The 27,873-nt window shown below is 43.2% G+C and overlaps 1 protein-coding gene across 1 annotated transcript in view; it reads right to left on the bottom strand.

Annotated features, from left to right (window-relative positions):
- Positions 1 to 645: 645 nt before the first annotated feature.
- LOC311095866 (alpha-tectorin-like) overlaps positions 646 to 27,873 on the bottom strand; it is a 40,571-nt gene continuing 13,343 nt past the window's right edge. The window contains exons 7-34 of the mRNA XM_084134706.1: positions 27,422 to 27,814; positions 26,909 to 27,295; positions 26,727 to 26,807; positions 22,403 to 22,783; positions 22,220 to 22,318; positions 21,735 to 21,877; positions 21,273 to 21,551; positions 21,045 to 21,140; positions 20,807 to 20,960; positions 20,403 to 20,656; positions 20,153 to 20,299; positions 19,487 to 20,066; positions 16,759 to 17,342; positions 16,095 to 16,659; positions 15,381 to 15,985; positions 14,715 to 15,270; positions 14,335 to 14,540; positions 13,853 to 14,062; positions 13,193 to 13,381; positions 12,815 to 13,104; positions 12,073 to 12,344; positions 11,180 to 11,299; positions 10,847 to 11,031; positions 3,472 to 3,632; positions 3,046 to 3,291; positions 2,690 to 2,852; positions 1,376 to 1,478; positions 646 to 1,270 (exon numbers count right to left, since the gene is read on the bottom strand). Coding sequence (XP_083990832.1) covers positions 1,167 to 1,270; positions 1,376 to 1,478; positions 2,690 to 2,852; positions 3,046 to 3,291; positions 3,472 to 3,632; positions 10,847 to 11,031; positions 11,180 to 11,299; positions 12,073 to 12,344; positions 12,815 to 13,104; positions 13,193 to 13,381; positions 13,853 to 14,062; positions 14,335 to 14,540; positions 14,715 to 15,270; positions 15,381 to 15,985; positions 16,095 to 16,659; positions 16,759 to 17,342; positions 19,487 to 20,066; positions 20,153 to 20,299; positions 20,403 to 20,656; positions 20,807 to 20,960; positions 21,045 to 21,140; positions 21,273 to 21,551; positions 21,735 to 21,877; positions 22,220 to 22,318; positions 22,403 to 22,783; positions 26,727 to 26,807; positions 26,909 to 27,295; positions 27,422 to 27,814 — 7,553 coding nt within the window. The 3' untranslated portion in view covers positions 646 to 1,166. The remainder of the gene's footprint in view (positions 1,271 to 1,375; positions 1,479 to 2,689; positions 2,853 to 3,045; positions 3,292 to 3,471; positions 3,633 to 10,846; positions 11,032 to 11,179; positions 11,300 to 12,072; positions 12,345 to 12,814; positions 13,105 to 13,192; positions 13,382 to 13,852; positions 14,063 to 14,334; positions 14,541 to 14,714; positions 15,271 to 15,380; positions 15,986 to 16,094; positions 16,660 to 16,758; positions 17,343 to 19,486; positions 20,067 to 20,152; positions 20,300 to 20,402; positions 20,657 to 20,806; positions 20,961 to 21,044; positions 21,141 to 21,272; positions 21,552 to 21,734; positions 21,878 to 22,219; positions 22,319 to 22,402; positions 22,784 to 26,726; positions 26,808 to 26,908; positions 27,296 to 27,421; positions 27,815 to 27,873) is intronic.

Raw genomic sequence — 27,873 nt, 5'->3', positions numbered from 1 at the left:
CATCCCTTGGTTGGACGAACATGAGAAATATGGCATTGGAGTCTATGTATGTAATGTATGTAATACAGAGATTATGTATTTATTTATGTTAATATCTGTGCAATAAATGTGTATTTAGCCTGCCTCTGCCATCCAGCACACAGGATGGTGTCCTGTGACTCAGCATTTGTATGGTCCTCCATTATAAATAACCGTGCAGTGCAGCCTTTTAAACTTGCCGGGGCAGTGACAAGCGCCTCTCTCTGCTCTGCTCCTCCGCTTCCGCTGGTTTCAGTCACGTGACGCTGGCTCTGAACGGAAACGCGCTGGCCTAGTACTTTTTCTCCCTCTCTGCTATTAAAGTTTTTCAAGATGGCGGAACTACATGGAAGCCTCCGTGGACCTACCCGTCCCATGTATATAAAGATAATAAATTCTTCGTTTACGAGGATAAGTCAGATCATTGGCAGAGGTATTTGTACACCATTGAGGACATAATTGTGAATAAAAATATTGATTTTAGATAATAAAATACCTAAAAAACGACACATTGTCCCTTTAAGACCCTTTTCATACATGCCTTATAATAATTGCCTGAATAAAATATTAAACAACTTTTTTAAAGAAAATAAATGAGAATTACTCTCTAAAATCAAGGACCACAATGGAAATAAATGAATGCAACTTTATTGTGTTATCCTTGACCAATAATGCGTAACGCAGTTGTATTGCTACTTTTTATGTCAAATAAACTCAAACAAAGAACATTTTGTTGCATGAATGTCTGAACATGCAATATATCAAATGAAAGAACATACCCTCTGCTTTAAAAAGAAGAAGAAGAAGAAACTTTGCATTTTAAACAAAAAGCTGAGAAAATCACATTTTTGTCAAAGACAAAATCTGGATCGGAATCAAAACGTAGATGGAGTAGATCGAGTCCATCAACACTCCCAAAGCATCACAGTCCTATAGCTCGTCCTGGGTCGACGTTTTATTCAGTAACATTAGGCACTTTTGATCTATGTATTAATGTAGTAACAATTAATGCAAATTATTAAACAATAAATCTATTATGCTACATCAAATAACAGGTATGAAATAAAGAAACATTTAGAAACCCAAAACCAGTGTGGCCAATTAAAATGGCATTAAACAATATGCATGTAAAATGTTGTGGTACTAAACTAAAAGTGTGTCAGGACACTCATCAGAGGAACAAGTATCAGCATCAGAGAACCACACAGACAAGAAGCCTCAGATACCTTCACTTGTTCTGGGACCCACTTATCTGTGAACAGGGGATATAATAAAATGCAGTGAAATGTAATGTATTCACAATATACACCAACAGAAACTTTTATTTACAAATGATTAAAATAAATGAAATGTTCACCTGTGTTCCCTTCAGACAACACCAGAGGACCCATGGATATGGAAGCACTGTCATGGAAGTCCAGAGACCTGCCCTCTCTCCGCCGGTGTCCGGAAGAACAGTCCTAATAGAGAAAAGAGCAAAATCTGTGTGAATCCCTGTTAAATATCACTGAACAACAAGATAAAGGAGAGCACAATGTCTCCAGAAGAGGGCAGCCTTGAACATTAAAGACCAGATTTACTAACAGATAGAGCCAGCACAAAACCTCGTTTGACATTTGTAATTTATTGTCATTTTGACGTTTCTTTAAGTGACGCTTTGGCCTCTGTAGTTGTACCTATGTCCCCTCCTACTTTGTATGTGCATGGCATCTATCTCTTAAGTAAAAAGTATGAGCATGGCTCGGTACTGAAGCTCTGTGTCATCATGGTGTCAGAAGTCTGTCAAGAACAGATAAAAAGGAAAGAATGGCATCATCACAGTTCGATCACCCCAAGATCGCTGGGATCATCCTAGTTCATCCCAAACATCACCTACAGAACTCAGGGCTGCTAAGAAGACTTTAATAACTGGGCAGTGCACTACTAGACGAGCCAGAGTTGCGAAGCCTCCTGACAGGCTCTGCTTGTAGTCAAGGAAAGGTGTGGTAAAGATGCCTTGTGGAAGTGATGTGCTAGTAACCTCTCCTTCCTAGTTACACCAGTTCATTGTTGAGATAGATTGTGTCATTGACTAAGTTGTATACAATATGTGCTAATGTTTCTTTATTATTATTTGGATGTGCAAGTTTTATGCAAATTCCAGAGTTTAAGTAAACAGCAGTGTTTAATGTTTACAATATCTGCATATGTATGTAAAGCGATTATGTTTGCATTCTTGTTTCATACTTAGGAGGGAAGATATAATGTATTGTCATTTTGATTGTCATCAGTGGATCTGCTTTTTTACACCCCTACACAAATCTTCACTCCTCTGAATAGATTGCGTTGGTTATTATGTAAATTAACTGACTGCATCCGTGTCCTTTAGTGTGTCTCACACTTATTTGACCTGTTTAGTAAATCTGGCCCTAAACCCTAAAATATACCAAACTTATTTACATTAGTGTTTGATCAATAAGGGTTTATAAACTGCAGATTCATAAACCTTTACATTTACCCATCAAATTTTACTATAGATACTCCATATACATACACAGACAGGGACATTGGCTATTAGATTGATGTTCAGCACATACAGTACATTGAAAAATTATTTCACAACTACAGTACTAAAGCTACTCTTGAAAATGTATCACAAATTTATAAACTATGAGAGGTTTTGTAAACTCACAGTTGAGCAGCGATTGCTTGACAGAAGGCAAAGGTGAACAGCACAGTGCAGGTAAAGCCTAGTGGAGTTTGCAGTGAAGATAAACATCCTGAAGGAGAAACGGCTGGATGTCGAGACGCCGTTCTGCAGCAGCTCCACTGTGTCATCATTTGGATTGGGACACCTGAGAATATCAATAATGACAAATTCTTTCACTTTTGTATTAACTGTTTCAAATGATCTCATGCTTTAGTTCTGAAATACTGAAAGACAAAGCATGTAAGGCAATACTAAAAGTTAAATGATTATTATTTATTCAAATGTTACATTGAGTTAAAGCTATAGGCTTAAAAGAATAGAAAGAAGCCCTGCTTTACTCTGAAAGGATGAGATCCCAGCGGAGGCTGTAATCAGGATCATTCACAGGTGTAGCCCAACACGTGTCCATCACCAGGGCAAACTGGCGGCTGTCGACCCCCTCAACACGAACTTCCACATGCATCTCCTGGTCGAGCTCTGCATCCACACGACCAGTGAAGGGCCGGGTAAACTCATCATCCTCATATGGAATCATCCGGACCAGATATCTGCCTTCACCAGCGGGAAGAGTCTTGTTCACAATGCTGTTGAAATAATGGATATATCTGTGTTAAAACCTCTTTGTTTTATGGGTTAAATTCTGCTTTAGGAGTAGCATATATTAAACACAAACACACAATATTCAGTTTTGGTAAACTACTCCTTTAAGAACAGTAGCTTTGCTGAAACCAGAATTTGTATTTGTATTTGTATTTGACTCACACCTCTCCAGTGGGTTGATTTCCACATTCATGGAAAGTGTTTGTGATTGAGGATAAGCACAGCTGAAAGAAAGCTTCAGGATTTTCTCTCTGCTGATGATGAGATCTTCTGACCTCGGTGTCCCCAGAATAAAGTTATCATAGATGAAGTGGGTGCTGTTAGCCTGTGGACAACAAATATAACATTTTGTAATTTAGCCTAAATTGAATTCAAGGTATTTAAAAAGGCAGCAGTCATTTGCACTACAGCAGTATTTTCTTTGCACTAAGTAAAAAAAAGTAGTTAGATGCTATTTATACAGTACTTAGTGCAAATACTGGCAGATACTAAATTGCACCTTATATTGTAGTAATACTATTATAAAACAGTCTGTGATAATAATAAATGGATGCTACCTTACTGGGACATTACTTGTCCCTGTCCCTAAAGCCCACACTACACCTTCCCCTGACCCTATCATATTGAATCTGCTGGTCAGTAAAGGTCCTCGAAGGTCCAGGAAGGGAGCCATGGTTTTGAGTGTGGTAATAAGAGCTGCATGTGTCGTGTCAATGTCTCAGCCCGTCCGATCAATGCGAAGACTCAATATCCAATTTAAATTATAGGCCAATTAAAGACCTGTTGAAAACTTTATTCCTACTATTAAATACCTGTTGGGTGGAGTTAGTGTAAATAGCCTCTACCTAACCATGTACTTGGAGTAAATAAAAACTTTTTTTTTTTTTTTAACTCAACATTATACATATCATTAAAAACTACAAAGCCCAAAATGTATCAGTCAAGGGCTACAAATTGAATTTTTAGAATGTAGAATTGAAGAAAGTGGACACAAGTTCCAGTGTCTTTTGTGGCATTATGTTGTGTATCCTTCCCCACTGAATCTCTTTGGGACCTTAATTTTGTTTTCTACTGATTCAGTATCCTTACAGACCTTTCTACAGACTTCTCAAAGTCTCAAAGAGATTCCCCAAGTGGTCAGATCAAACTCTGTTGGTTCTATCAGACACTACAAATATTTAAATGTTGTGTACTGAATAGATTATACATAGTTCCCTTTCAGTCGCTCACGTTCGACGTAACGTCGACGTGACGACGTAATTGGGATCACTTCAGGGAGCCCTATCAACTTCGAGTGTCTACAGAACGAGCCAATGAACGTTGGCGTGCGTGAATCGCGTCACGCGCCCCGCCCCGTCGCGCGGGTATAAACAGGAAGCGGGCGCACGCACACATTGTCTTTCACTTCGGAGCCGAGTTTCTATGAGACTTTTTGTCTATCAGAATCAGCCTTTGAAGACTTCAAAAAGAGGATCATCTCTCTGTTCCTGTGTTGGTGTGACGGCGCGATCAGCGGTGGCCGCGAGCATTGCAGCTCTCAACTGCTGTTTTCACAGCATTGTGTTTGTGTTTTGTGTGTGTGTGTGTCGGTTCGGTGGGCGTTTCCCCTGTGTGTGCATTCACACTGCGGCTACCCCTGGGTGCCTCAACACAAAAGAGAGTTTTTCTAAATCCTTTTTTTATTTTCACTAAAAGAGCAACACAAGCGTGACCCTGCATCTTTTTCAAGATGTCATTCCGCTTGTGCGTTTCTGGATGCCGTCGTTCCCTGGCGCCAGCAGATGGCCACAGCAGTTGCCTCTCGTGTTTGGGCATTCAACACGCTGAGGCAGCTTTTGTGGATAGTTCATGTTCCCACTGCGGGAACATGACTATCGCAGCGCTTAGATCGAGACTCGCTTACCTCAAGGGAGGTGCAGTCCCCTCGCCTATGCCCCGATCTAGTGTCTATTCTGCCCCGCAGAATAGACCTACTTCGGCGCATGACCAGGGTGATCTGAGGATTACCGTGAGGGCTTCCCCGTCGAGTCATCCTCCGCGGGCCCCTCACGCCTCACAAGCGCTGTCGCCACTGGGGCCCCTTAGTGGACGTCTTGGTCCTTCTCCGGAACGACCAACCGTTTCCTTTGGGGCTCCGGCTGATGACCAGATGTCGATCGCAGCATCGGAGGGGGAGCTGTCCTCTGGAAATGACGACTCGGCTGCGTTGCCCCCCTCGGGGCGTGTAGCGTTGTCCGAGCCAGATCCAGAATGGACTGCTATGCTTTCCCGGGCCGCCGAGAAGGTCGGGCTTGCGTGGAATCCTCCACCACGTCCCGAACCTTCTCGGTTGGACGATTGGTTTCTCGGGGCGGGCCGTGCTGGTTCTCAGTGCGCCGCCCCGGTACCTTTCTTTCCGGAAGTGCATGAGGAGCTTTCTAGGACGTGGAAGGCACCGTATAGTGCCCGAAGCCGTTCTAGTGGCTCCTCACCCCTCGCCACCCTCGACGGCGGGGCAGCTAAGGGGTATGTGGATATCCCCCCAGTGAAGCGGGCCGTCGCGATGCAGCTGTGTCCGGCGTCCGCTTCCTCTTGGCGGGGTTATCCACGCCTCCCGTCCAAGGCCTGTAAGTTTTCGTCCGGTCTGACGGCGAAGGCTTACAAGGCCTGTGGACAGGCTGCTTCTGCCCTCCATGCCATGGCGCTCTTGCAGGTCCACCAGGCCCAGGCGCTCATGGACATGAACGAGGGTGGTTCTGACCCAGAGCTCCTCCGGGAGCTCCGTGTGGCAACCGACCTCGCCCTCCGGGCGACGAAGGAAACCGCACGTTCAGTTGGTCAGGCGATGTCCACCTTGGTGGTCCAGGAGCGCCACCTTTGGCTCAACCTGGCGGATATGAGGGACACCGATAAATATCGGTTCCTGGATGCCCCTCTTTCCCAGGTTGGGTTGTTCGGCGACGCGGTCGAGAGCTTTGCCCAACAGTTCTCGGCCGCACAGAAGCAGACGGAGGCCATCCGGCACATCCTGCCCCGGCGGACCGCTGCTGTTCCCACCCGTCCGCCGGCCGCAGACCCTCCGTCTACTCGTCGCCGAGGTCGGCCTTCTGCGGCGTCCTCCGCTCCCGCTAAGCCCCAGCAGCAGCAGCAACCATCCAGGCCTCAGCGCGGAGCAAGCCGTAGGAAGCCGACCCCGCCCCTTCCAGGCCGCTGCCAAACCAGGAGGCAAGCGACGGTGCAAACGACCCTGAGACGGGCGGCCCGGAGGTGGATCAAGTTGCTCTTCAGGAGATGGCGAAGGCGCCACTCCTTCCCCCGGTGGAGGGCCGGGCGGAGAATCTTTTGTTTCCTTTTCTTTTTGTTCCGCCACATTTTCAAAAAAAGAGCAATTTCTGAAACCTCTGGGCCCCAAGAGGGCGCGCTTGGCAGTCGACGACGCCGCCATGCCTTGTCACTCCCCAGCCCCTCTTTCATCGCCAGCAGGCAGCAGTGGCTGTGTCCTGGACGTTCTGACGCCTCCGCACACCCGCTCTGCCCTTCGACGGAAGCAGGTATGTGTTGCACCACACACTCAGACCCCACTTCGGGCCGCTGTGCCGTCCGAGTCGGGTCCCTGCATTCCGCCGCGCTGCCCCACCCCGGGTACGTCTGTGGTGCCCTTGGTCCCGCTTGCTCGGTCTCTGGGAGCCTGGTTAACGCTTCCCAGCCCGTCTCGCTGGCTCATCCGTACCATCAGACTCGGCTATGCGATTCAGTTCGCCCGGCGCCCCCCTGCTTTCAAGGGCATCCTGTTCACCCGTGTTCTGGCGGACAATGCCCCCGTGCTCAGGGCGGAGATCGCAGTCCTACTGGCGAAGGACGCGATCGAGCCGGTCCCTCCAGCCGATATGAAGACCGGCTTCTACAGCCCGTACTTCATTGTACCCAAGAAAGGTGGTGGGTTACGACCAATCCTGGACCTGCGCGTCCTGAACCGGTCCCTTCACAGGCTACCGTTCAAGATGCTTACGCAGAAACGCATTTTCAAATGCATCCGTCCCCAAGATTGGTTTGCAGCGATCGACCTGAAGGACGCGTACTTTCATGTCTCGATTCTCCCTCGACACAGACCGTTTCTCCGCTTTGCGTTCGAGGGACGGGCATATCAGTACAAGGTCTTACCCTTCGGGCTGGCCCTGTCGCCCCGCGTCTTCACGAAAGTCGCGGAGGCGGCCATTGCTCCCATGTGCGAGCGTGGTGTTCGCATCCTCAACTACCTCGACGACTGGCTTATTCTGGCCCAGTCGAGAGAGCAGTTGTGCGAACACAGGGACATGGTGCTCAGTCACCTCAGCCACCTAGGGCTTCGGGTCAACTGGGAAAAGAGCAAACTCACCCCCGGGCAGAGGATCTCTTTTCTCGGTATGGAGTTAGACTCGATCAGCATGACAGCGCGCCTCACCGAGGCCCGTGTCCAGTCAGTGTTGAACTGCGTGAGCACGCTCAGACGCAGAACAGCGGCACCACTGAAACTGTTTCAGAGGCTCCTGGGGCATATGGCATCTGCAGCCGCGGTTACGCCGCTCGGATTGCTTCATATGAGGCCGCTCCAACACTGGCTCCACGATCGAGTCCCGAGATGGGCGTGGCAGAGCGGCTCGTGCCGGGTCCAAGTGACTCCGCACTGTCGCCAAACTCTCAGCTTGTGGTCGGACCCTTCGTTCCTGCGGGCAGGTGTTCCCCTGGAACAAGTGTCCAGGCACTCTGTGGTCTCCACGGATGCCTCTACCACCGGCTGGGGGGCCACGTACAACGGGTATGCAGCTTCAGGTCTGTGGACGGGGCCTCAACTGCATTGGCACATCAACTGCCTCGAGTTGTTAGCAGTACGTCTTGCACTGAGCCGTTTCAAAATGCTGCTTCTAGGCAAGCACGTACTGGTCCGTACGGACAGCACTGCGACCGTTGCGTACATCAACCGCCAAGGTGGTCTACGTTCCCGCCGCATGTCACAACTCGCCCGCCATCTCCTCCTCTGGAGTCAGAAGCATCTGAGGTCGCTTCGTGCCGTTTACATTCCGGGCCTGCTCAACCGTGCAGCCGACGAGCTCTCACGGCAGCAGGTGCTACCGGGAGAATGGCGACTCCATCCCCAGGTGGTCCAGCTGATTTTCAGGCGCTTCGGGACCGCACAGGTAGATCTGTTTGCTGCCCCGGACACGTCTCATTGCCAGTTGTTCTATTCTCTGACCGAGGGGACCCTCGGCACGGATGCTCTGGCACACAGCTGGCCCCGGGGCCTACGCAAGTATGCGTTTCCCCCAGTGAGCCTTCTTGCACAGACCTTGTGCAAAGTCAGGGAGGACGAGGAGCAGGTCTTGTTAGTTGCGCCGTATTGGCCCAACCGGACCTGGTTCCCGGAACTAGTGCTCCTCGCGACAGCCCCTCCCTGGCCCATTCCTCTGAGAGAAGACCTGCTCTCTCAGAGACGGGGCACCTTATGGCACCCGCGTCCAGACCTCTGGAAACTCCATGTCTGGTCCCTGGACGGGACGCGGAGGTTCTAGGTGACCTACCCCCTGCGGTAGTTGACACCATCACTTCCGCTAGAGTACCCTCTACGAGGCGCCTCTATACGTTGAAGTGGAACCTGTTCGTTGACTGGTGCTCCTCTCACGAGGAGAACCCCCGATCTTGCTCGATCAGAGCCGTGCTTTCCTTCCTGCAAGAAGCGCTGGAGCGAAGGCTGTCTCCCTCCACCCTTAAAGTGTATGTTGCCGCTATTGCTGCACATCACGATGCTGTTGATGGTAAGTCTTTGGGAAAGCATGACCTGATCGTCAGGTTCCTGAGGGGAGCAAGGAGACTAAATCCTCCTCGCCCACTCTCTATACCCTCTTGGGATTTGTCTCTGGTCCTTTCGGCTCTTCAGAGACCACCCTTTGAGCCTCTGCAATCTGCTGAGTTAAAAATCCTGTCCTGTAAGACAGTTCTCCTGGTTGCATTGGCCTCCATCAAGAGGGTAGGGGACCTGCATGCATTTTCGGTCGACGAATCGTGCCTAGAATTCGGCCCGGATAACTCTCACGTGATCCTGAGACCCCGGCACGGATACGTGCCCAAGGTTCCTACCACTCCCTTCCGGGACCAGGTATTGAACCTGCAAGCGCTGCCTTCGGAGGAGGCAGACCCAGCCCTGGCTTTTCTCTGTCCCGTTCGCGCTCTGCGTCTGTACGTGGACAGAACGCAAAGCCTCAGGACCTCAGATCAGCTCTTCGTCTGTTACGGAGGCCAGCAGAAAGGGAAGGCTGTCTCCAAGCAGAGGATGGCCCACTGGATAGTGGATGCCATCGCCTTGGCTTACGAAGCCCAAGGCGTGCCCTGCCCGCCTGGGTTGAAAGCCCACTCCACTAGGAGTGTCGCTTCTTCCTGGGCGCTGGCTCACGGCGCCTCGCTGACAGACATCTGTAGAGCTGCGGGCTGGGCGACACCTAACACGTTCGCTAGGTTTTATAGCTTACGTGTTGAGCCGGTTTCTTCCTGTGTGCTCGCTTCTACTAGCCGGTAACACCGAAGTTCCCGCTCTAGTGTCGGCTTGCTGCGCCACTCCCTTCCTAGGAACGGATACGTGCGCTTTTTACTCCAGTCGAGTTCCCCACTTGGCGAGCCCTGTGAGTTCCTCCGCACCCCTTCGGCAGTCGGACGTTGCGGAGCGTCCGACGCCAGGTCTAGTGCTTGTATGCTTGTGTAACTTGTGCTAGGCTGGGTTCCATATGTGGTGATCCCTGCGGCGATCCCATATGTGTATTCTTCCACGACCAGCTCCCTGCGGTGAGCCCGTGTCTTCCCTTGGCAGAGCCCGCTCTGCCGTCACTGTCCGGTGTGTCTCCCCCTTCGGGTGGAGCCACCCCAGTGACATTCCATATGTTGCACTGCCCCTTCGGCCAGTCCATATGTGTATTCTCCACATGTTACCTCCCTTCGGGCAGGATGTGGCTCCGCAGCGTTCTTTCCCCTGGAAAGGTACGCTTTCCCAGTGTTATCCAAGAGTTCCTCTGTGTGGGGTATAATGGAACAGCAGTTGAACTCCCTCTACGCAGGCCTTCCGCCCCAGCAGTTGGGGGTCTGAGAGTTCTGCGTAGGGCGCTGGATGTGGCAGCAACCGTGGCGTTTTCCATGGGATCCCAATTACGTCGTCACGTCGACGTTACGTCGAACGTGAGCGACTGAAAGGGAACGTCTCGGTTACTGTTGTAACCCTCATTCCCTGAAGGAGGGAACGGGAGACGTAACGTCCCGTCGCCACCGTTGCTGACCATCGCTGCATGGCCGTCACAAATCTCGGCTCCTCAGCGAAAAACAATGTGTGCGTGCGCCCGCTTCCTGTTTATACCCGCGCGGCGGGGCGGGGCGCGTGACGCGATTCACGCACGCCAACGTTCATTGGCTCGTTCTGTAGACACTCGAAGTTGATAGGGCTCCCTGAAGTGATCCCAATTACGTCGTCACGTCGACGTTACGTCTCCCGTTCCCTCCTTCAGGGAACGAGGGTTACAACAGTAACCGAGACGTTAAACCTACCACAAGATTTGTACCACAGATGTGTTCATCGTTATCAAAATGGAATTCCACTCTGCCATTCCGGACCGTTCCTTTGCAGCTGGGATCATTGAGGTGTAAGACATCAGCTGGAAAACCAGCCTCAAAGAGCTGACAGCGAGACACAGATATGGAGCCAGAGCTGCTTTCACAGGTTTCTGAGAACTCTGAGAGGGGATAAAAAGACAAAAGATTGTCAGAATTGTTAAAAAAGAAAAAGGCAACTAATGACCGGAAAAATTTATTTATTTATTTATTTATTTATTTTATTTTATTTTATTTTATTTTATTTTATTTTTGTTGAATAATACCAACCAAAAGAGTCAGGTTGTGTTCTGGGTTGGTCATCGTTACATAAACAGCCATAAACACCATTTTTCTTTCCACACCATTCATCCTCAGAGCAGCTGAGTTCAGAACAGCGATCTCTCACATCTAAGAGGAAAAGCACAGATAGATTAAATACAACACAAAGACACTGAGTCATGTTAACAGAGTCAGAGCTTAACATTCTGGTCCCCAGAATGATTATTGCTCTGTATTCCTCAAGTTAATAAATTATTCTTTCTAGTGAATTCAATGGGTTATTTAACTTTTTATAACTTTGAGATCCACAGATAGTACACTTTCCATCCACCTGACCATAAGAATTAAATTGGGGGTGGGGGTGGGGGGGGGGGGGGGTCTCCACATGTTTAATGTGTAGCAACGATTACAATTTACCCATGATTGGTGGTCAAGTCCAATATCGGAACTGCTGGCTCATTGTGACATGGGCAGTGGCATTGCTAAAAAATAGCCTAATGGTAGTGCTGCTATTTTTTTAAATCATAGCTATTAAAATCATAGTCTGTTAAGAGCTAGCAATGACCAATTTGTGAATTAATCATGTTTTTAAATTGTCATTCTTTTTTATTAGTTTAGAAAAATCAGTTAAAGGTTAGATCAAAATCAGCTCATTCATCCTCTGAATCATTTGGAAACAGTTTCTCTAAAAACAGTAACAGTAACACAGAGGACAAAAAAGCAAACTTGAATCCTATGGACCCCCCCCCCCCACACCCCCACACCCACAAACCCACCCACCCTCCCCCACCCTGCTACTTTCTTAGGTTAGCTTTCAGGTTAGTTCAGCTACCTACATTTTTAATAACGCTGGTGACAAAAATCACAAAATAATCTGTGATGAAATGTGATTTTTGACTTACCGCACCGGAGACCCGAGCGCCATTCTGGGATCTGTGTCTCCAAGATGGCACAAGCTGTCTCATAGGCCTCAACAGCTGAACATAGCATGCCATTTGTACGTGTGTAGAGACACAGATCATACACACAAGAGTAGAAGTAAGGTGCTGGGTCAACATGAAGATGACAGTTCTGGAAGGGGCCAGTGGTGTTGGTGATAATACTACAGAGATCAGAATACCTCTGCCTGTGTGGACACTCATCAACATTACCGGTCTGGTCTCTGGCACCACAGCTGAAGAATACAAGGAAACTTCAGGTCAATTATATACTTATATACTTATATTTTAATTTGTACACTGAGAACTCAACACAATACTGAAAGTAAAAAAAAGTTGTAAAATTGAACATTAGCATGAAATCAATATTTGGAAGCCACTCTCTCTATCTCTTCATTTTTAAATGCAAATATGTTAAATATATGCAGTGTTTCATTCTGTCAGCAGCAAATAATTCCATTTCACTCCATGCATTCGATAGAGGCGTTAATAGCAAATGATTTACATTGCTTTCAAGACATACATTTTATCAGTTCATCTATTCCCTGGGAATCAAATGATGGCCTTGCATTGATAGTGCCATGCCCTATTGTTTGAGCTGCAAGAACTCCACAAATCACATTAACCTTTTTCCCTGTCCACCACTCCATCAAAACAAACCTGAGACACATTTTTGGATCACAGCCAACCAGGTAAAAATTCTTACCCTGGAATGCTGGTGTCTGATTTCCAGCTGTGGCCAAAGGAAATGTCATCAGAAGCGAGTTCTCCACTGGGCAGCACTTTGTCATCCGCAGGGTTACCATTGAAATTTCCACACATTCCACATAGAGATCCAGAGAATCTTTCACTCACTCTGACTAGAAGGCTGCTATGTCCATCAAAATGGACAATGAATTCATTGAATGCATTAAGAATTACAAATCCCTGATCCTCATGTACCTCTACAAGATCATTGATTTGATAGGCTGGTGTGTCAATAGCATTTCCATCAACCTGGAGGAGAATCAGAAAATTTCAACATAAGAAAAGAGAAAAAAGTGAAAGATGTATTCATACTGGCATTAATTGAAGTGTAACTTACTTTAACTCTCCTGTTCTGCCCAATACTGATGTGCATCTGTTGTTCATGCTGAGACAACCAAACATCCACTGCAGACACAAATGACACCACCATGTTCCCCCGGTGCCTGTTGGTGGCCACCACACGGAACTGCAGATCACTGTCCGTAACATTACCACAGGTCTGGGCAATCTCATACGAACACGTTCCCTGGTAAGATTAACACAATACACTTACCTTTGGTTTCACAGACAAGGCTTAAGTATAGTCCCAGACTAAATGCATGTTTGAGCTATTTTAACTGAAAGCAACTTGCACTGACATATCATAAAATATGTCAGTGCCATTGTTTTGTCTCAAGATACACACACTAATGTTTTTTCTAAGGCATGTTAATGCAAGCTACTTCAATGTCCTAATTAAACTAAAGCCTAATTGCTTAATCTAAACCAGGCCATAGTCTTTATTGAACAAGTCAAGACATTGCATACATTCATAAATATATGAATATTCTTCGATTTATGAAATACATTTCAAATCCAACCCTGATTAGATATTCTCAATCCAATAACCATCCTTAGAATAAACTTTTTTTTTTTTTTTGGTTAATTTGTCTACTGGAACACAAAACAACAGTTAAGGTAATTGTCTGCAAAAAAACAGCAGTTTACCAGTTTATACCTGAAAGTGGGCCACAGCCCCATCAAAGGTGATGTAGTGGGGGTCGCCCCAGACTGTGCATGTGGACATTGGACTGAAGCAGTCACGACGTCCATTTCTGACCGCACACTCCATGGCCGCTGGGCAGAAAGATGCAGTGCAGCGTAGATCATTTGGAGCAAAACACTGACAGCGTTGAGAGCATGTTGAATCCCAGAACTGTTCACCAATCTACAAAATCAACAATGACCACAAACTTTACATTTCTATAACATAACATCAGTGAGTATTTTTACATTAAAAAATCATGGTATCACCATGTAGTTTTTATGAGTAAATGCAAGTATTATGATGATGCCATCTTTGTATAATGGCAATACCACAGTTTTCTGATAAGTGTTTGAGATGATGTATGTTGCATAATATGCTATGGGTGTGCTTCCCCTCGTCCACTGCCCTGTATAATAAGTCTTAACATAAAAACATGATGTTTTAATCCTCACATGATAGTAGAATCCATCATACAAGCAGCCACATTGTTCCACTGGTACACAGAGTCCTCCACTCCTCACAAATCCCTCATCACAGAAACAACCTTCTGAGCATGTGTGTTCACAACTAGCATCGATGCTGCTGGCGCACGTGTGGCCACAGTCTGTTCCACACACCTCATAATGACTGTTTGGGATGTTTGATGAGCAGTCCATGACTGGCAATGTAACAGAAAAATGTATGTACATGAAAACTAAATGCTACTAATAATATGTACAATATTAAATATTTGAGATTAAATGAAAACACAATGAATAAGGGAAATAAATAAACATTTAGTTTAATTGCACTGGTCTTTTTAAATATCTCATCCACATCTCCAGTCACTTACCACACGATGCAAGTTCTCTCCAGGGGTAGACCATGGCATTGACAGACTGACAAGCACTCACATAGGATTGGACAGAGCGACACAAAACATCGTTATGGTTCCCAGAGATGCACACATCAAACACACAGTTATCAAAGTAGGCTTGTGGATCTACAGAACCATGACAGAAGCTAAAGGGGCCCTGATTGTCTCTGATGATCCCACACAAGGCTTGAGTTGTGCTCTCATCTTGGCACAAAGGACAATGGTCCCCACAGCCATGATTGCATGACATGTCATCTTCAACCATCCATTCTGCCCCAAACTGGTCTGCTGAAGGTGCCAGAGCCCCTGAAGGAGTGAGGAAGTCATCCTCCGGGTGGCCATTAAAGTTACCACAGATGCCACACATAATTCCACTGTAGTCTGCTGGCACAACAATGTTTACCTCCCAGGAACCACCATAAATGACACTGAAACCAAAGTCAGTGGAAACATAGACAAACTGTCCTGTGGAGTAGACAGACACTCGACCAGAGTCAAGATAAACAGGGAGGTTTCTGATCTCTTCATCAACCTAATTGAAGAAAAAGTTGAGCTTGTTAATACAAACATTATTATCAATAATTACAACAAAGTTTTTCACGTATACTCAATGGCAAAATACTGTAAGTGGGACTTGCTTACCTTAACAGCAGAATAACCATTCATATCTTTTGACATGTGAACAAGATGCCCAGAGACATTGACAAAAACTTCAACAGTTATTGACACAGGCCATCCATTCCATGCTTCATTTCTTGCTTCCACTTGGAAGTGTGGTAGTCCACGAGTATCATTACATACTGTGGCCAGCACATATCGGCATGTGCCTTGAAAGTCAAAGTAGGTTCTATCAAAGGACATATAATGTGGATCTCCAGCAGCATAACAGCTACCATGTGGACGAGGATGGCAGGCATACTCCCCCTCCACCACACTGCAGATTTCTTGGTCACTGCAAGATGATGGTGTGCAACGGACATTTCCAGTGATTCCATCACAGACACACAGGAACTGGCACTCTTCACCATGCCAGAACTGCTCTCCAGGCTGCCGATAACGGCCATCATAGTGGCAGCCGCAACCAGTGGGGGGAACACAGCGATCTCCATCCAGCACTAGTCCATCATTGCACTGGCATCCCCCCTGGCATGGCAGAGCGCACTGGAAGGGAAACGAGAGGCTAGGGCAGGACGCAGGACAGGATGTGCCACACAGTTCAAAATGGGTATTTCCTGGACAGTTGGGATCTGGGACAATTAAGGCAAAACGGGATGGAAAAGGCAATAAATGATCAGAATTTTGAAGAAGATATATACTTTTAATACTGAAAATCTTATCACATCACAAGATACCAACCACAGTGGGTGATAGTCCTCCACTCTCCAACTGCAATGCCATTCTGTTGGCAGTGTAGTGTGTACCCTCGCAGGGCTTCACATAGAGCCTCCCTGGCACCCTCCGTCTGCTCCAGCATCTGAATGCAGTCTTCAATCTGCTGCCGAGGGTCTAGTGTTCTGCTGCACTCAGCAAATGGTCCATCGTTCATTGCCATGATGCTGCAGAGCTCACTGAACTCGCTTCTGTTCTGATAAAGTCCTGGTTCCCAAATGTCAGCTGGGTCCTCACAGTGGGCTGACAGGGATCCGTCACGCCAACTATCTGCAAATAGCTGGGAGTCATCCAGCAGGACCCCATCTGGGCTGTAGAATTCATCATTAGTGTTTCCATTCAAGTTCCCACACAGACCTCCAAGTGTACCGTTGTAAGTGGTTGGAGCCGTGATTCGGACAATGTGCGGCCAGTCAGCTCTAACGGTCACTCCAAAGTTTGTCTCCAACACAAAACCCCTCACACTACTGTGATAGATGTGGATCTGACTAGAACCAACACTGATGGGAAGGCCAACCATCTGTCCATCCACCTGAGGACAATATAAAAGTTAATTGATCTAGCATATTAGTTTTAAATAATTTAGTTAAACTGCTCCAAATAAATGACAAGCTAAGATTCTTTAGCTAACCTGTACATTGCTACCTTCTCCCAATTCAATGGAAACATGAGTTCCTCCTGCCTCAAAATTCAGGAACCTGGAAAAGTCTTGAAGGCCTCTGGGTACTTTCTCCACTGTCAAAACAAAGTATGGCAGTTGGGATGGCCCCATCACTCTTGCAAGGGTCAGTCCACAAGCTCCTGGGTATCTGAAAGTTTGTCCATCAAATGTGTGGTATGAACCCAGGCCTTCAACCGAACAGGTAGCATAACTGATTGGTCGACAGCCCCTCACACCATTATAGAGTCCACACACCTCTGCTGGACCACACTGGTGCTGATAGCAGACCATTGACCCTCTACTGCAAACACATTGTCTCCCACAGTCCTCGTCCAACACTACTGACTGTCCCTCAGAGTAATAGAAGCCCTCAAATGTGCAGCCACAGTTCACTTCAGGCACACATTGTCCAGCACTGAGGATGTACCCATCATCACAAATACAGCTCTCCTGATTTGGCATGGGACAGTTTATTGGGGCAGCTGGGTTGCTGCAAGTTGCAGGGCAGCTTGTTCCATGAGACTCAAAATGACTGCGCTCAGGGCATAAGATTTCTGGAAATGGAAAGCAGAGATAAGAATATGCATCAAACTCTGGATCTTTTACTTTGCACAAATATTTCAGTTACATTAAAGGAACACGCCAACTTTTTGGGACTTTAGATAGTTAGATAAGTCCATACATACCTTTTTCATCTTTTCATTATCTAACTCTGGGGGATACAGTGAATAAGCTAAAGTCCCAAAAAGTTGGCATGTTCCTTTAAGCTGATTGCCAGACTTACTTATAACTAGATGTACCGCATGGCGGTACAAAATATGACCGCCGCTCAGGCCTGCACTGGCTTTCCACAAAAATAAATGACGTGGAGCAATTTGGCTGTATTGCGTGTTTATGTATATACCTAAAAAAAGTAGTAGTATGTGCATGTCTGTCTGTGTGTGTGTGTGTGTATGTGTGTGTGTTTGTGTATGTGTGTGTCTGTGTGTGTATGTATGCGTGCGTACATGTGTGTGCGCGTGTATGTTTGTGTGTGTGTGTCTGTGCATGTGGATGTGTATGTGTGTGTATGGGTGTGTGTCTGTGCGTGTGGATGTCAGTGTGTGTGCATGCTTGCGTTTGTTTGTATTCCTGCATGTGTGTGTGTGACAGTTAGGGTTGCCAACTTCAGAAAAGGAAAATGCGGGACAATCGTGGTTATTTATAGGAAAATGAAGGACACTCAAAATATTTGTACTGTATCACACAGTGTACGTCATTTCAGTGTCTGCAGTTAAGTTTGTGTTTAAAAGGTTATCAGACATAAACACATTTGTATTGCTTAACCTATTTATGCATTTAATTCTAAAAATAATTTTAATGTCATACATGAAAAAGTCACATTACAAACAAACCATAGTTCAAAATAACAGCATTTATCTAAAATGGAAAGCTTTTTTAACATTATACACTAGGCAGTTCAAAAGTTTGGGGTTAGTAAGATTATTTTTTGGGAAAAAAAATAAAGTAATTGCCTACTTTTATTCAGCAAGGATGCATTACATTAATCAAAAGTGACAGTTAAGATAATGTTACAAAAGCTTTCTATGTACTTTCTAAAAGCTTTAAAACATTAATAATAATCAGAAATGTTTTTTGAGCATATTATTCCCTCAGGTAGATTACATGTTTTCTTGCGTAGCTGGATGTTAGACTCATGAACAATAATCACGTTGTTTGCATTCGCCAAAATTGATTAGCCGAAATCAAAACGTGGACAGTGAAAGGAAATTACCGTTAGCGCGAGACGAGTCCGGCTTGAAGCGGAAGCGACCAGACGGCAGAGGATGTTCGCAAATCAAACAATGATTTGTCTCAAAACAGTGATTAAAAAAAGCTGTGATTGGATGATGACAGGTGTCGGTGATCATTCTCAAGTGTCATGGTCAGCACTGCTGCTGTTGTTGTATCAGTCAGTGGTTTATCAGCTTGTCAAAAAACGGGACACGGGAGGTCACGCACGGGACAAATAAATTAGGCCCAAAATACGGGACGTCCCGCCTAATTCGGGACAGTTGGCAACCTTAGTGACAGTATCATCCTAAACCAGCAACCCTTCGCTCAACACCACCATCTACAGGCCGATGAGTGTACAGTCAAATGTGCACATAAATGAATTTATTTTATACGCCCCCATGGATGAAATTCTACGAAACTTAGCATACCCCCAGAGGATGTCAAGTTAATCATACACATGAAATATGGTGCAGTTCTGAACATCTCAACTGAAGATAGGGGCGATTAAAGCAGAATAATATTGCATTTTCATTTTTTATGGGAGGGGCGCAAATCACAAATGAGTGATTATGGGCTAGGTTGATGTGGGCCCTTAAGACCAACATACCATAAAAATGTCTTCATCCTCGGTGCCACGGTTCAGGTAGTTATTTAGGAAAAACTGCATTTTTTGGGTTTGGGGGGGCCCAGCGCGGGGGGGGGGGAGAGTGGCCCCCAGGGACCAAACGAAATTTTTCCGTAAAAGTCTAGTGGGGCTACATGCCCACCAAATTTCATGTTCCCCGGTGTTTCGGTGTCCCTGGTATCGTTGACGAAAAATTCAGTAGATGACGAAAAAAAAAAAAAAAAAAACTTTGACAATCCCTATATGACCGCTTTCGCTAGCTACGCTAGCGGCGGTCATAATAAAGATGGCACTTACCACAAAAGCCTGGTTGTCTCCACTGTCCAAGTTGTACACCCTGCTGTTGGCACTGAGCAGAATACACATTGAGAGCCTGGCACAGAATAGGCTGGTAACCTCCTCCTAAGCAAAGATCATAGACACAGTTCTCTATGTAGGTCTGTGGTGAAAACACAGAATGGCAAGATGCAAAAGGCCCCGAAACATCTCCCAGGATTCCACAGTGATTTGTGTCACTGTAAAGGCTCATTTCACTGCTGGTACAAACCGCACAAGCGAGACCTGTGCACCTGACATCATGGCATTCAGGATCTGTGTCCCCCTCTACCTTCCAAGAGTTGGCAAAGTCAACATCTGAGCTCAAGATCTCCCCAGAGACTGAACGGAAGTCATCTTCAGGATGTAGGTTATAGTTCCCACACAGACCACATGTGGCATTCTGATAGTCATAAGGTACAGAGATGGTGACATAGCTATATGCATCATAGGTCACTAGGAGACCAAAATCTGTGCTGATGGCCAAGGAAAACCCTGACTGATAGACTTGGATGGATCCATTGTGGAGGGTGAATGGTGTTGCTAGAAAGGTCCCATTAACCTTGACAATGTTGACAAAAAAGAAATTAGGAAGATGGATGGATGGCTGAACTCAGCTCAACACTACAGCAATACAGTGATTATTACCTTTGCCTCATAATAGTGATCTTTGACCAATTCAATTTCTTCATTATAGACAAATACTCTGACCATCCGAGTCCATGACACATGTGTACTACCCCGATGCTCGTTTTTCCCCTCAATGCGATAGTACGGCAAACCATTTCCACATGCCTAAACAATGACAAAATTCAGAATAAGTAAAAGATTCCCTTTTTTTTTTTTATCTCTTCTACAATAAATAGAAAGTCATAGCAACATTACTAAAATTACTAACCTCAGACAGAACATATGTGCAGGTTCCTTGAAAGTGAAATATCTGATTGTCAAAGGTGTAGTAGTGAGGATCACCCGAGATGGTGCATGTTTGTCTCTGAATGTTCTGACAAGAGTATTGGAAAGCAGCTGGACGACAAGCTTGGGAATAAGTACAGGGCTCAAAGCTGCACTGGATGCCTCCTCTGGTGCAGGAGCATCTCTGCTGACAGGTGGAATCACTCCAGAAGGAGTCTCCCAGCTGCACTGGAAAACCTATAACAAAGCGTTTATGAATATAAACACCAAAAGTAATGTGTAATTACTGGAAGGCTTCACCTATGGCTCACTAGCATGATATAATTACATTGGAATAAGTCATTCATAGTCTTCTAGAAAATAGCAAATGTTTCATGCAAGTTTTACCATTAAACTGACAACCACGTGTTCCATGATCTGTTCTGAAGGCCCATCTGCCTGGCACATTGATATTGCTGCTGTATGGTAGGCTTGTGATGTCATTCTGGAGTGATCCAGTAATTGAGAAATGGTGACTTGAGTCGATGGTGTCATAACCAGCCTAATGATAAGGAAGACATTGAGATGTCTGATTATTAGGTCATAAACAGTTCAATACATCATATCAGTGTCATCTTGTGCCTACCTGTACATATTGTTGCGTTGGAGCGATTGCACCGTAGTTCATTACAACAAATGAGAGATGGCCATTTGTAATCAAAACCACTTGGAAAGATGTTTCCTTAAAAAAAGACAAATAATAATAATATATATATTTTTTTTTTTTAGTGAAGCAAAAAAACATGTGGTATACCAATTTTTATTTTTAAATGGGTGCATGACGGTCTCCATGGTATCAAATTGTTCTACTTACTGCTCCTGAATTGTAGAAGTATCCAACTCTATCCCATGTTGCAACAAAGACCCATGAAGCAGAGAAACTCAAGTCAGGGAAGTATTGGTTTATGTCTTGGGTCGCCTGTGTAAGGACACTGCCAGAGGTGTACTGTTGATATGAGATAACACCATTCAAACGGTTGTCAATATCTGTCCAGAATGGAGCAATGAGGTCTTTCCCTCCATAAGCTGGGAACTGGTATGGAGAGAAGTTGTACCATGCCCCGTCAAAAGTCAAGTGTCCATTGTTGTTAACCTGAAATAGAAGAGGTCTTATTATCATGTGGAGGATACTTATAAAATATGCTAAATTATTTGCAGCAGTATTTTAAACAGCAGTGAATGGTCATTTTCCCATTTACCTTTTCTCAAAGAGAGTTTATAGACATATGTATTAGACACTCATATTCCAATATCCTTTCATATCAGATTGACTTACATAAATTTGGTTGTATGTTTGCCCAAAAAATATAAATGGCTGCTGGAGGTATATAACAGATGAACTTCCATCATCAATGCGTCCATTTACTGAGTCTCCAGTTCCAAATGGATAAAATCGGCTCGTAATATTGATGCCATTGTCTGAGAGAAACACAAAACAGTATTGAATATTTATTAGTACTGCCATAGTCATAATTTTTCAAATACAATTACCTTAATGTCCCCATAATAATATTTGCAATCTCTGCATAATGAAATACATATGATACAGCATTATGACCTATATCTGCATGTCTGTGATTACCTTTGGCCTCTTGCCTATGGCTGAATCACTTTAATATGACTGATAATATAATATAATAGCCTATATAGCTTTATAAATTATTTTAAATTATGTACATGCATCACAAACCCATAATATTAATCTGATTTGCTAATGCCAATCAATAATCCTCCATATTGTAACACAATACATCATATTACCAGTCGTAGTGTCCATGGTTGTAGTTTCTGTTGTTGTAATTTCGGTTGTGGTTGTCTCTGGCGTGACAGTAGTAGTGGTAGTGTTTATGTTGCTTGAATCTGAAATAAATGATAATTATTAGATTTAAAAAAAAAAAAACATTATCTCTTACATAAACAAAGGGCACATGTAAATATATTTACCTGCACAGTATGCCAAACTGCAGGTAGTTGGGCTCACAAACTCATAGACATAATAATCTCCTGGACAGGCTTTGACTTTAATGGGATTGGATTGGAAATAGCAGCAGTTATTGTCCCAGTGACCGCAGACATCTCGAGTGACCACTCCATCCTCAACTGTTGGATGTCCTCCGTTCAGCCACAGTGGAGCAGCAGTGCCACAACTAAACTCATCAACACATGTGTCTGGCATCTGAACGCTCTGACCCTGAATGAAGAGACGGTACCAGCCGTTCCAGCTGACCCAAGCGTCACACATTATTTCAGAGGAATGTTGATTGTTGGTGGCTCTCCATGAATCATCCAGAATACTGTAGTTGTAGCAGGGGTCAACAGGGGGAGCTGTTGTCATGGAAATATTAAAAAAATATATTTTGCGAAATGAATAAATTAATGTTTTTTTATGTGTATTTTTTGCAGTGGTTATGTTATGAAACAGTTTACTCTCTTTACTTAACATCACTGTTTCATTTGCATTTTAAGCTGAAGCTGAAGACGATTTGTCGTGAGCTTTTAGAACAACTTCTTTTATCTAGCTGACAAAACAAGATAAAAACAGGCAAATCTGAGTCCCTTTGCAATTTGCACGAAGTCAGTGTTTTCAAAACACTCTTTTCCACTTATTTGCAAAAACATTATTCTCAGGTGGTGATGGTCTGCACAGACTGTTGATTGAAAAGGAGAATTTTGTCTTTCAACTTTAAAACGTCTTTACTTTAGAACTGACACTGCCCCCATTTCAAATGTTTTTTTTTGTTGTTGTTGTTTTTTTTACTAATCTGCAAAAAATATATTGTTACTAGATCTCTGCTTTTGATTCAATTTCATGGCTTATTACACTTGCATGTATTATTTGCTAATTATTTCATTTGACATGTTTTTCATGCATTTCTCAAACTGGGGTCTGTCTAAAATAGCCAGGGGGTCCAAAAATCTCACCAAAAACCATAGTAAGTGACATTAAGTCAAAGAACAACAATATACTTTAAAACTGTATGAATGTATAAAAGGATATCAAATCACACTCTGATTCTTATTATCAGGAACGCTTTAGTCTCCAGTGCCATTAGTTTTCAGAACTGCAACCTGGAGTCTCCAAAAGTACAATATATTAGGATCTCAGAGACTTTGCTAAAGAATCCTGAAATATGTAACACACTTAATAAGAATCACAAGCTGAAATGGTTCTTTACCATAACAAAATCTCTGAGATCCTGACACCTTTGTACTTCTGGAGACTCCAGGTAGGTTGCCATTCTGGAAAATGGTTTGGAATTGGTAAAATTTGTTTGTAGAAAAAAAAAAATCAAGCGTAGCGTTAGTTCTGGCAGGTCACATTAGTCAAGCTCACATCAGCTGACCCTCAGCTGATTCACATCTACCTATAGGAATATGACACCTATCACCATATACATATATAAGCTCCTTCAGTATTATCAGCAGCTATCGCGTTTCTCAGGAGCGATTACCCTCCTCCATCCCCAGCTCCTCCTCTCGCCCATGCAGTCAGGATTTGGCATTCTGATTCCCCTTGAATCAGAATAAATTCTTGATTATGTTGTACTTTAAAATCTTGAATTAAATATATTTGCAAACTTTCATGTTGGTTCTGTTCTGTTTACCCCAAGGGGGATTATTGCTGCTCTCCCTGCTCTTATCCATGCTAGGCTGCATGGATGCGCAGGGAGTTCTTGCCCAGAACGGAACCATACCGCCAATCCAAACTGTATGGTAATTGTCAATCGTATTTGACGGTAGTGGTCCTGACAGAAATTGTCAGCATGTCAACTTGCATAATAATTATGAACGCACTATATATATATATATATATATATATATATACACACACTCTACTGGTCAAAAGTTTTAGATCGGTAAGATTTTTTATGTTTTTAAAAGAAGTCTCTTCTGCTCACCAAGGCATTTATTTGATAAAAAAATAAAACTGTATTATTGTGAAATATTATGACAATTTAAAATGACTGTTTTCTATTTTAATATATTTTAAAATGTCATTTATTCCTCAGATGAAAGCTGATTCATTCTAATATGCTGATTTTATGCTCAAAAAACATTCATTATTATTTTCAATGTTGAAAACAGTTGTGTAGTGCATTAAAATTCGTTGATGAATAGAAAGTTCAAAAGAACAGCATTTATTTAGAATAGCCTATAATATTTTCTAACATTATAAATGTCTTTACTGTAACTTTTGATCAGTTTAACTCATCCTTGATGAATAAAAGTATTGATTTATTTTATTTATTTCCCCCAAAAATAAAATTAAAATTCTTACTGACCCCAAACTTTTGAACGGTAGTGTTTAATGTTACAAAAGCTTTCCATTTCAGATAAATGCTGTTCTTTTGAACTTTCTATTCATCATAGCATCATGAAATTAAAATGTAAAAAACTGTTTTCAACATTGATAATAATCATAAATGTTTATTGAGCATCAAATCATATAAGAATGATTTCTGAAGGATCATTTGACACTGAAGACTGGAGTAATGATGCTGAACATTCAGCTTTGATCACAGGAATAAATTACACTTTACTATATATTTACATAGAAAACAGCTGATTTAAATTGTAATAATATTTCACAATATGACTGTTTTTGTTTGTATTTTTAATCAAATAAATGCAGCCTTGGTGAGCAGAAGATACTTCTTTTAAAAACATTAAAAACCTTACCGATCTAAAACTTTTGACCGGTAGTTTATAGAAATACAGGCTGATGGTCGACCTGCTGGGCATTGCTGCCTGACACACCTCCACCGGTGCCTTTTGTGCAGGTGTGCTCCTCTGAGCACCTCTCTGGGCATAAAATGGGTCATCAGCTGGGGACCACCGGTCATGGATGTTTCGCTCCTTTAACCCCAGTACATCTCTTGATGGCGGAGCGATGGCAGGGATCACTCCCTGACACCACAGTATATATATATATATATATACAGTATATATATATATATATATATATATATATATATATATATATATATATATATATATACTGTATACTGTATATATATATATATATATATATATATATACTGTATATATATATATACAGTGCAATGCATAAGTGAATACACCCATGCTAAAGTTGACTAAAAAGAGGAATAAAAAATCATATTTTGGAAATTGAACTTAATGCCTTAATTTAAAAAATTAGGAAAAATCCAACCTTTAAGGACACCAATTTTCTTTGTGAATGAATAATGTATCGTAAATAAATAAATGTTCTTCCTTAAGATACATGGTGCATAAGTGAGTACACCCCTATGTTAAATTCCCATAGAGGCAGGCAGATTTTTATTTTTAAGTATTTTTTGTAATTTTTTTTTAGGATACTATGCATCCTGATAAAGTTCCCTTGGCCTTTGGAATTAAAATAGCCCCACATCATCACATAGCCTTCACCATACCTAGAGATTGGCATGATTTTATTTCAGTTAGCCTAAAAGCTAGTTTGATTTGCATTGAGAGATGATCTTATGGAAAGTACCCCATGCCAATCTCTAGGTATGGTGAAGGCTATGTGATGATGTGGGGCTATTTTAATTCCAAAGGCCAAGGGAACTTTATCAGGATGCATAGTATCCTAAAAATTTTTTACAAAAAATACTTAAAAATAAAAATCTGCCTGCCTCTATGGGAATTTAACATAGGGGTGTACTCACTTATGCACCATGTATTTTAAGGAAGAACATTTATTTATTACGATACATTATTCATTCACAAAGAAAATTGGTGTCCTTAAAGGTTGGATTTTTCCTAATTTTTTAAATTAAGGCATTAAGTTCAATTTCTAAAATATGATTTTTTATTCCTCTTTTTAGTCAACTTTAGCATGGGTGTATTCACTTATGCATTGCACTGTATATATATATATATATATATATATATATATATATATATATATATATATATATCTGTACATGCAGTAATTGCCCTCTTTCTAATGGTGGGGTATGTAAACGGGTTTTGAACAGAGTTTGAGAAACACTGGTGGTTTAGTTTTCACTGTTAACAAGTTTCAGTAATTCACTTTGTCTAAAAATGCATTATGTTTGCATTAAAATATAAAGAGTTTGAATTGCATAATCATTTGTGAGCTGTATTGCTTTTTACTATTGTGATTTTTGTAAATATTTTCTGCAGAAATTAATTATGCTATGAATTTACTTAATGTGATTAGGAATATTTCAAGAGATCATGTTAAATAAAAATACATGTCCAAAAAGATGCTCAAGAGTTTATGAAGGAAGCAAGACTTTACCAGTGGTTGTGATTGGTGGAGTAATGGTTTCTATGGATGGGATTGTCTCTGTTGTTGATGAGATGGACTGGTTTGAGGCTTCTGGTATTAGGAACATTTTAAATTAACAACAATCATTTCATTTCAATTCAAACAGAATCCAGAAAAGTAAATAGCTGAAGTTCATACAAGTAAGTGCTCACCAACACAGTAAGCTCCACAAAATATCGGCTTGACAAACTCATACACATAGTAATTTCCTGGACAGGCTTTGACTCTTATAGGGTGGGATGTGTAAGTACAGCAGCCGCTCCATGAGGAGAGACAGACCTGACGGGTGACCACTCCATCTTCCAGCTGTGGGTGAGGGCCGTTGAGCGTCAGTGGTTCATAAGTGCCACACATGCCTTGATTTACACATGATTCTGGCATCTGAGTATTTTCACCATTGTAGAACATCCTGTACCAGCCATTCCACTCCACATTATAATCACACATGCCATAGTAGGAATAATTGTCTGTGGATCTCCAAGGCTCATCCAGACTGGTATAGTTGTAGCAGGGGTCGACACTTGGGGTGGAGAAAGGTACTATTAAGGAAAAAATTGAAAGAGAGCATTATATATTGCAGATTAAATATATTCAAATGAATAATATGAATATAAATCAATACAATTCATGACAAGCATGTCAGATATAAAGATAAATGAATATACCTGTACAATATACAGGAGCTGGGATTGAAAGAGTTGGTCTGGTAAATTTGTAGATATAATAATTTCCAGGACAAGCTTTGACTTGGATTGGGTCGGATCTGTAGCGACTGCACTGATCATTACGGGAGCCGTAAACTTCACGAGTAACAACTCCATCTTCTAGCCGAGGATGAGAGTCACCAAGCCACAGAGAACTAAAACCTCCACATGACATGTAATAAAAACACCACTCAGGCATCTGAGCACTTGATCCATTAATGAAGAGTCGATACCAGCCATCCCATTCTACACGAGTGTCATCATGATCAGATATGAATCCATACATAGACCAATAATTGAGTGTGCTTCTCCAGTAGTTGTCTAATATGTTGTAGTTATTACACGGGTCATAATCTGTTAGAGAGAGATGATGAGACCAAAACAAACAAGTTATATTACAATGAGAGAGTTCA

This window comes from Abramis brama, assembly GCF_963993115.1.
Source record: "Abramis brama genome assembly, chromosome: 14".
NCBI lineage: Eukaryota > Metazoa > Chordata > Actinopteri > Cypriniformes > Leuciscidae > Abramis > Abramis brama.
Note: the sequence above shows the minus strand (reverse complement) of the source record. Positions and strands in the feature narration are given on the sequence as shown.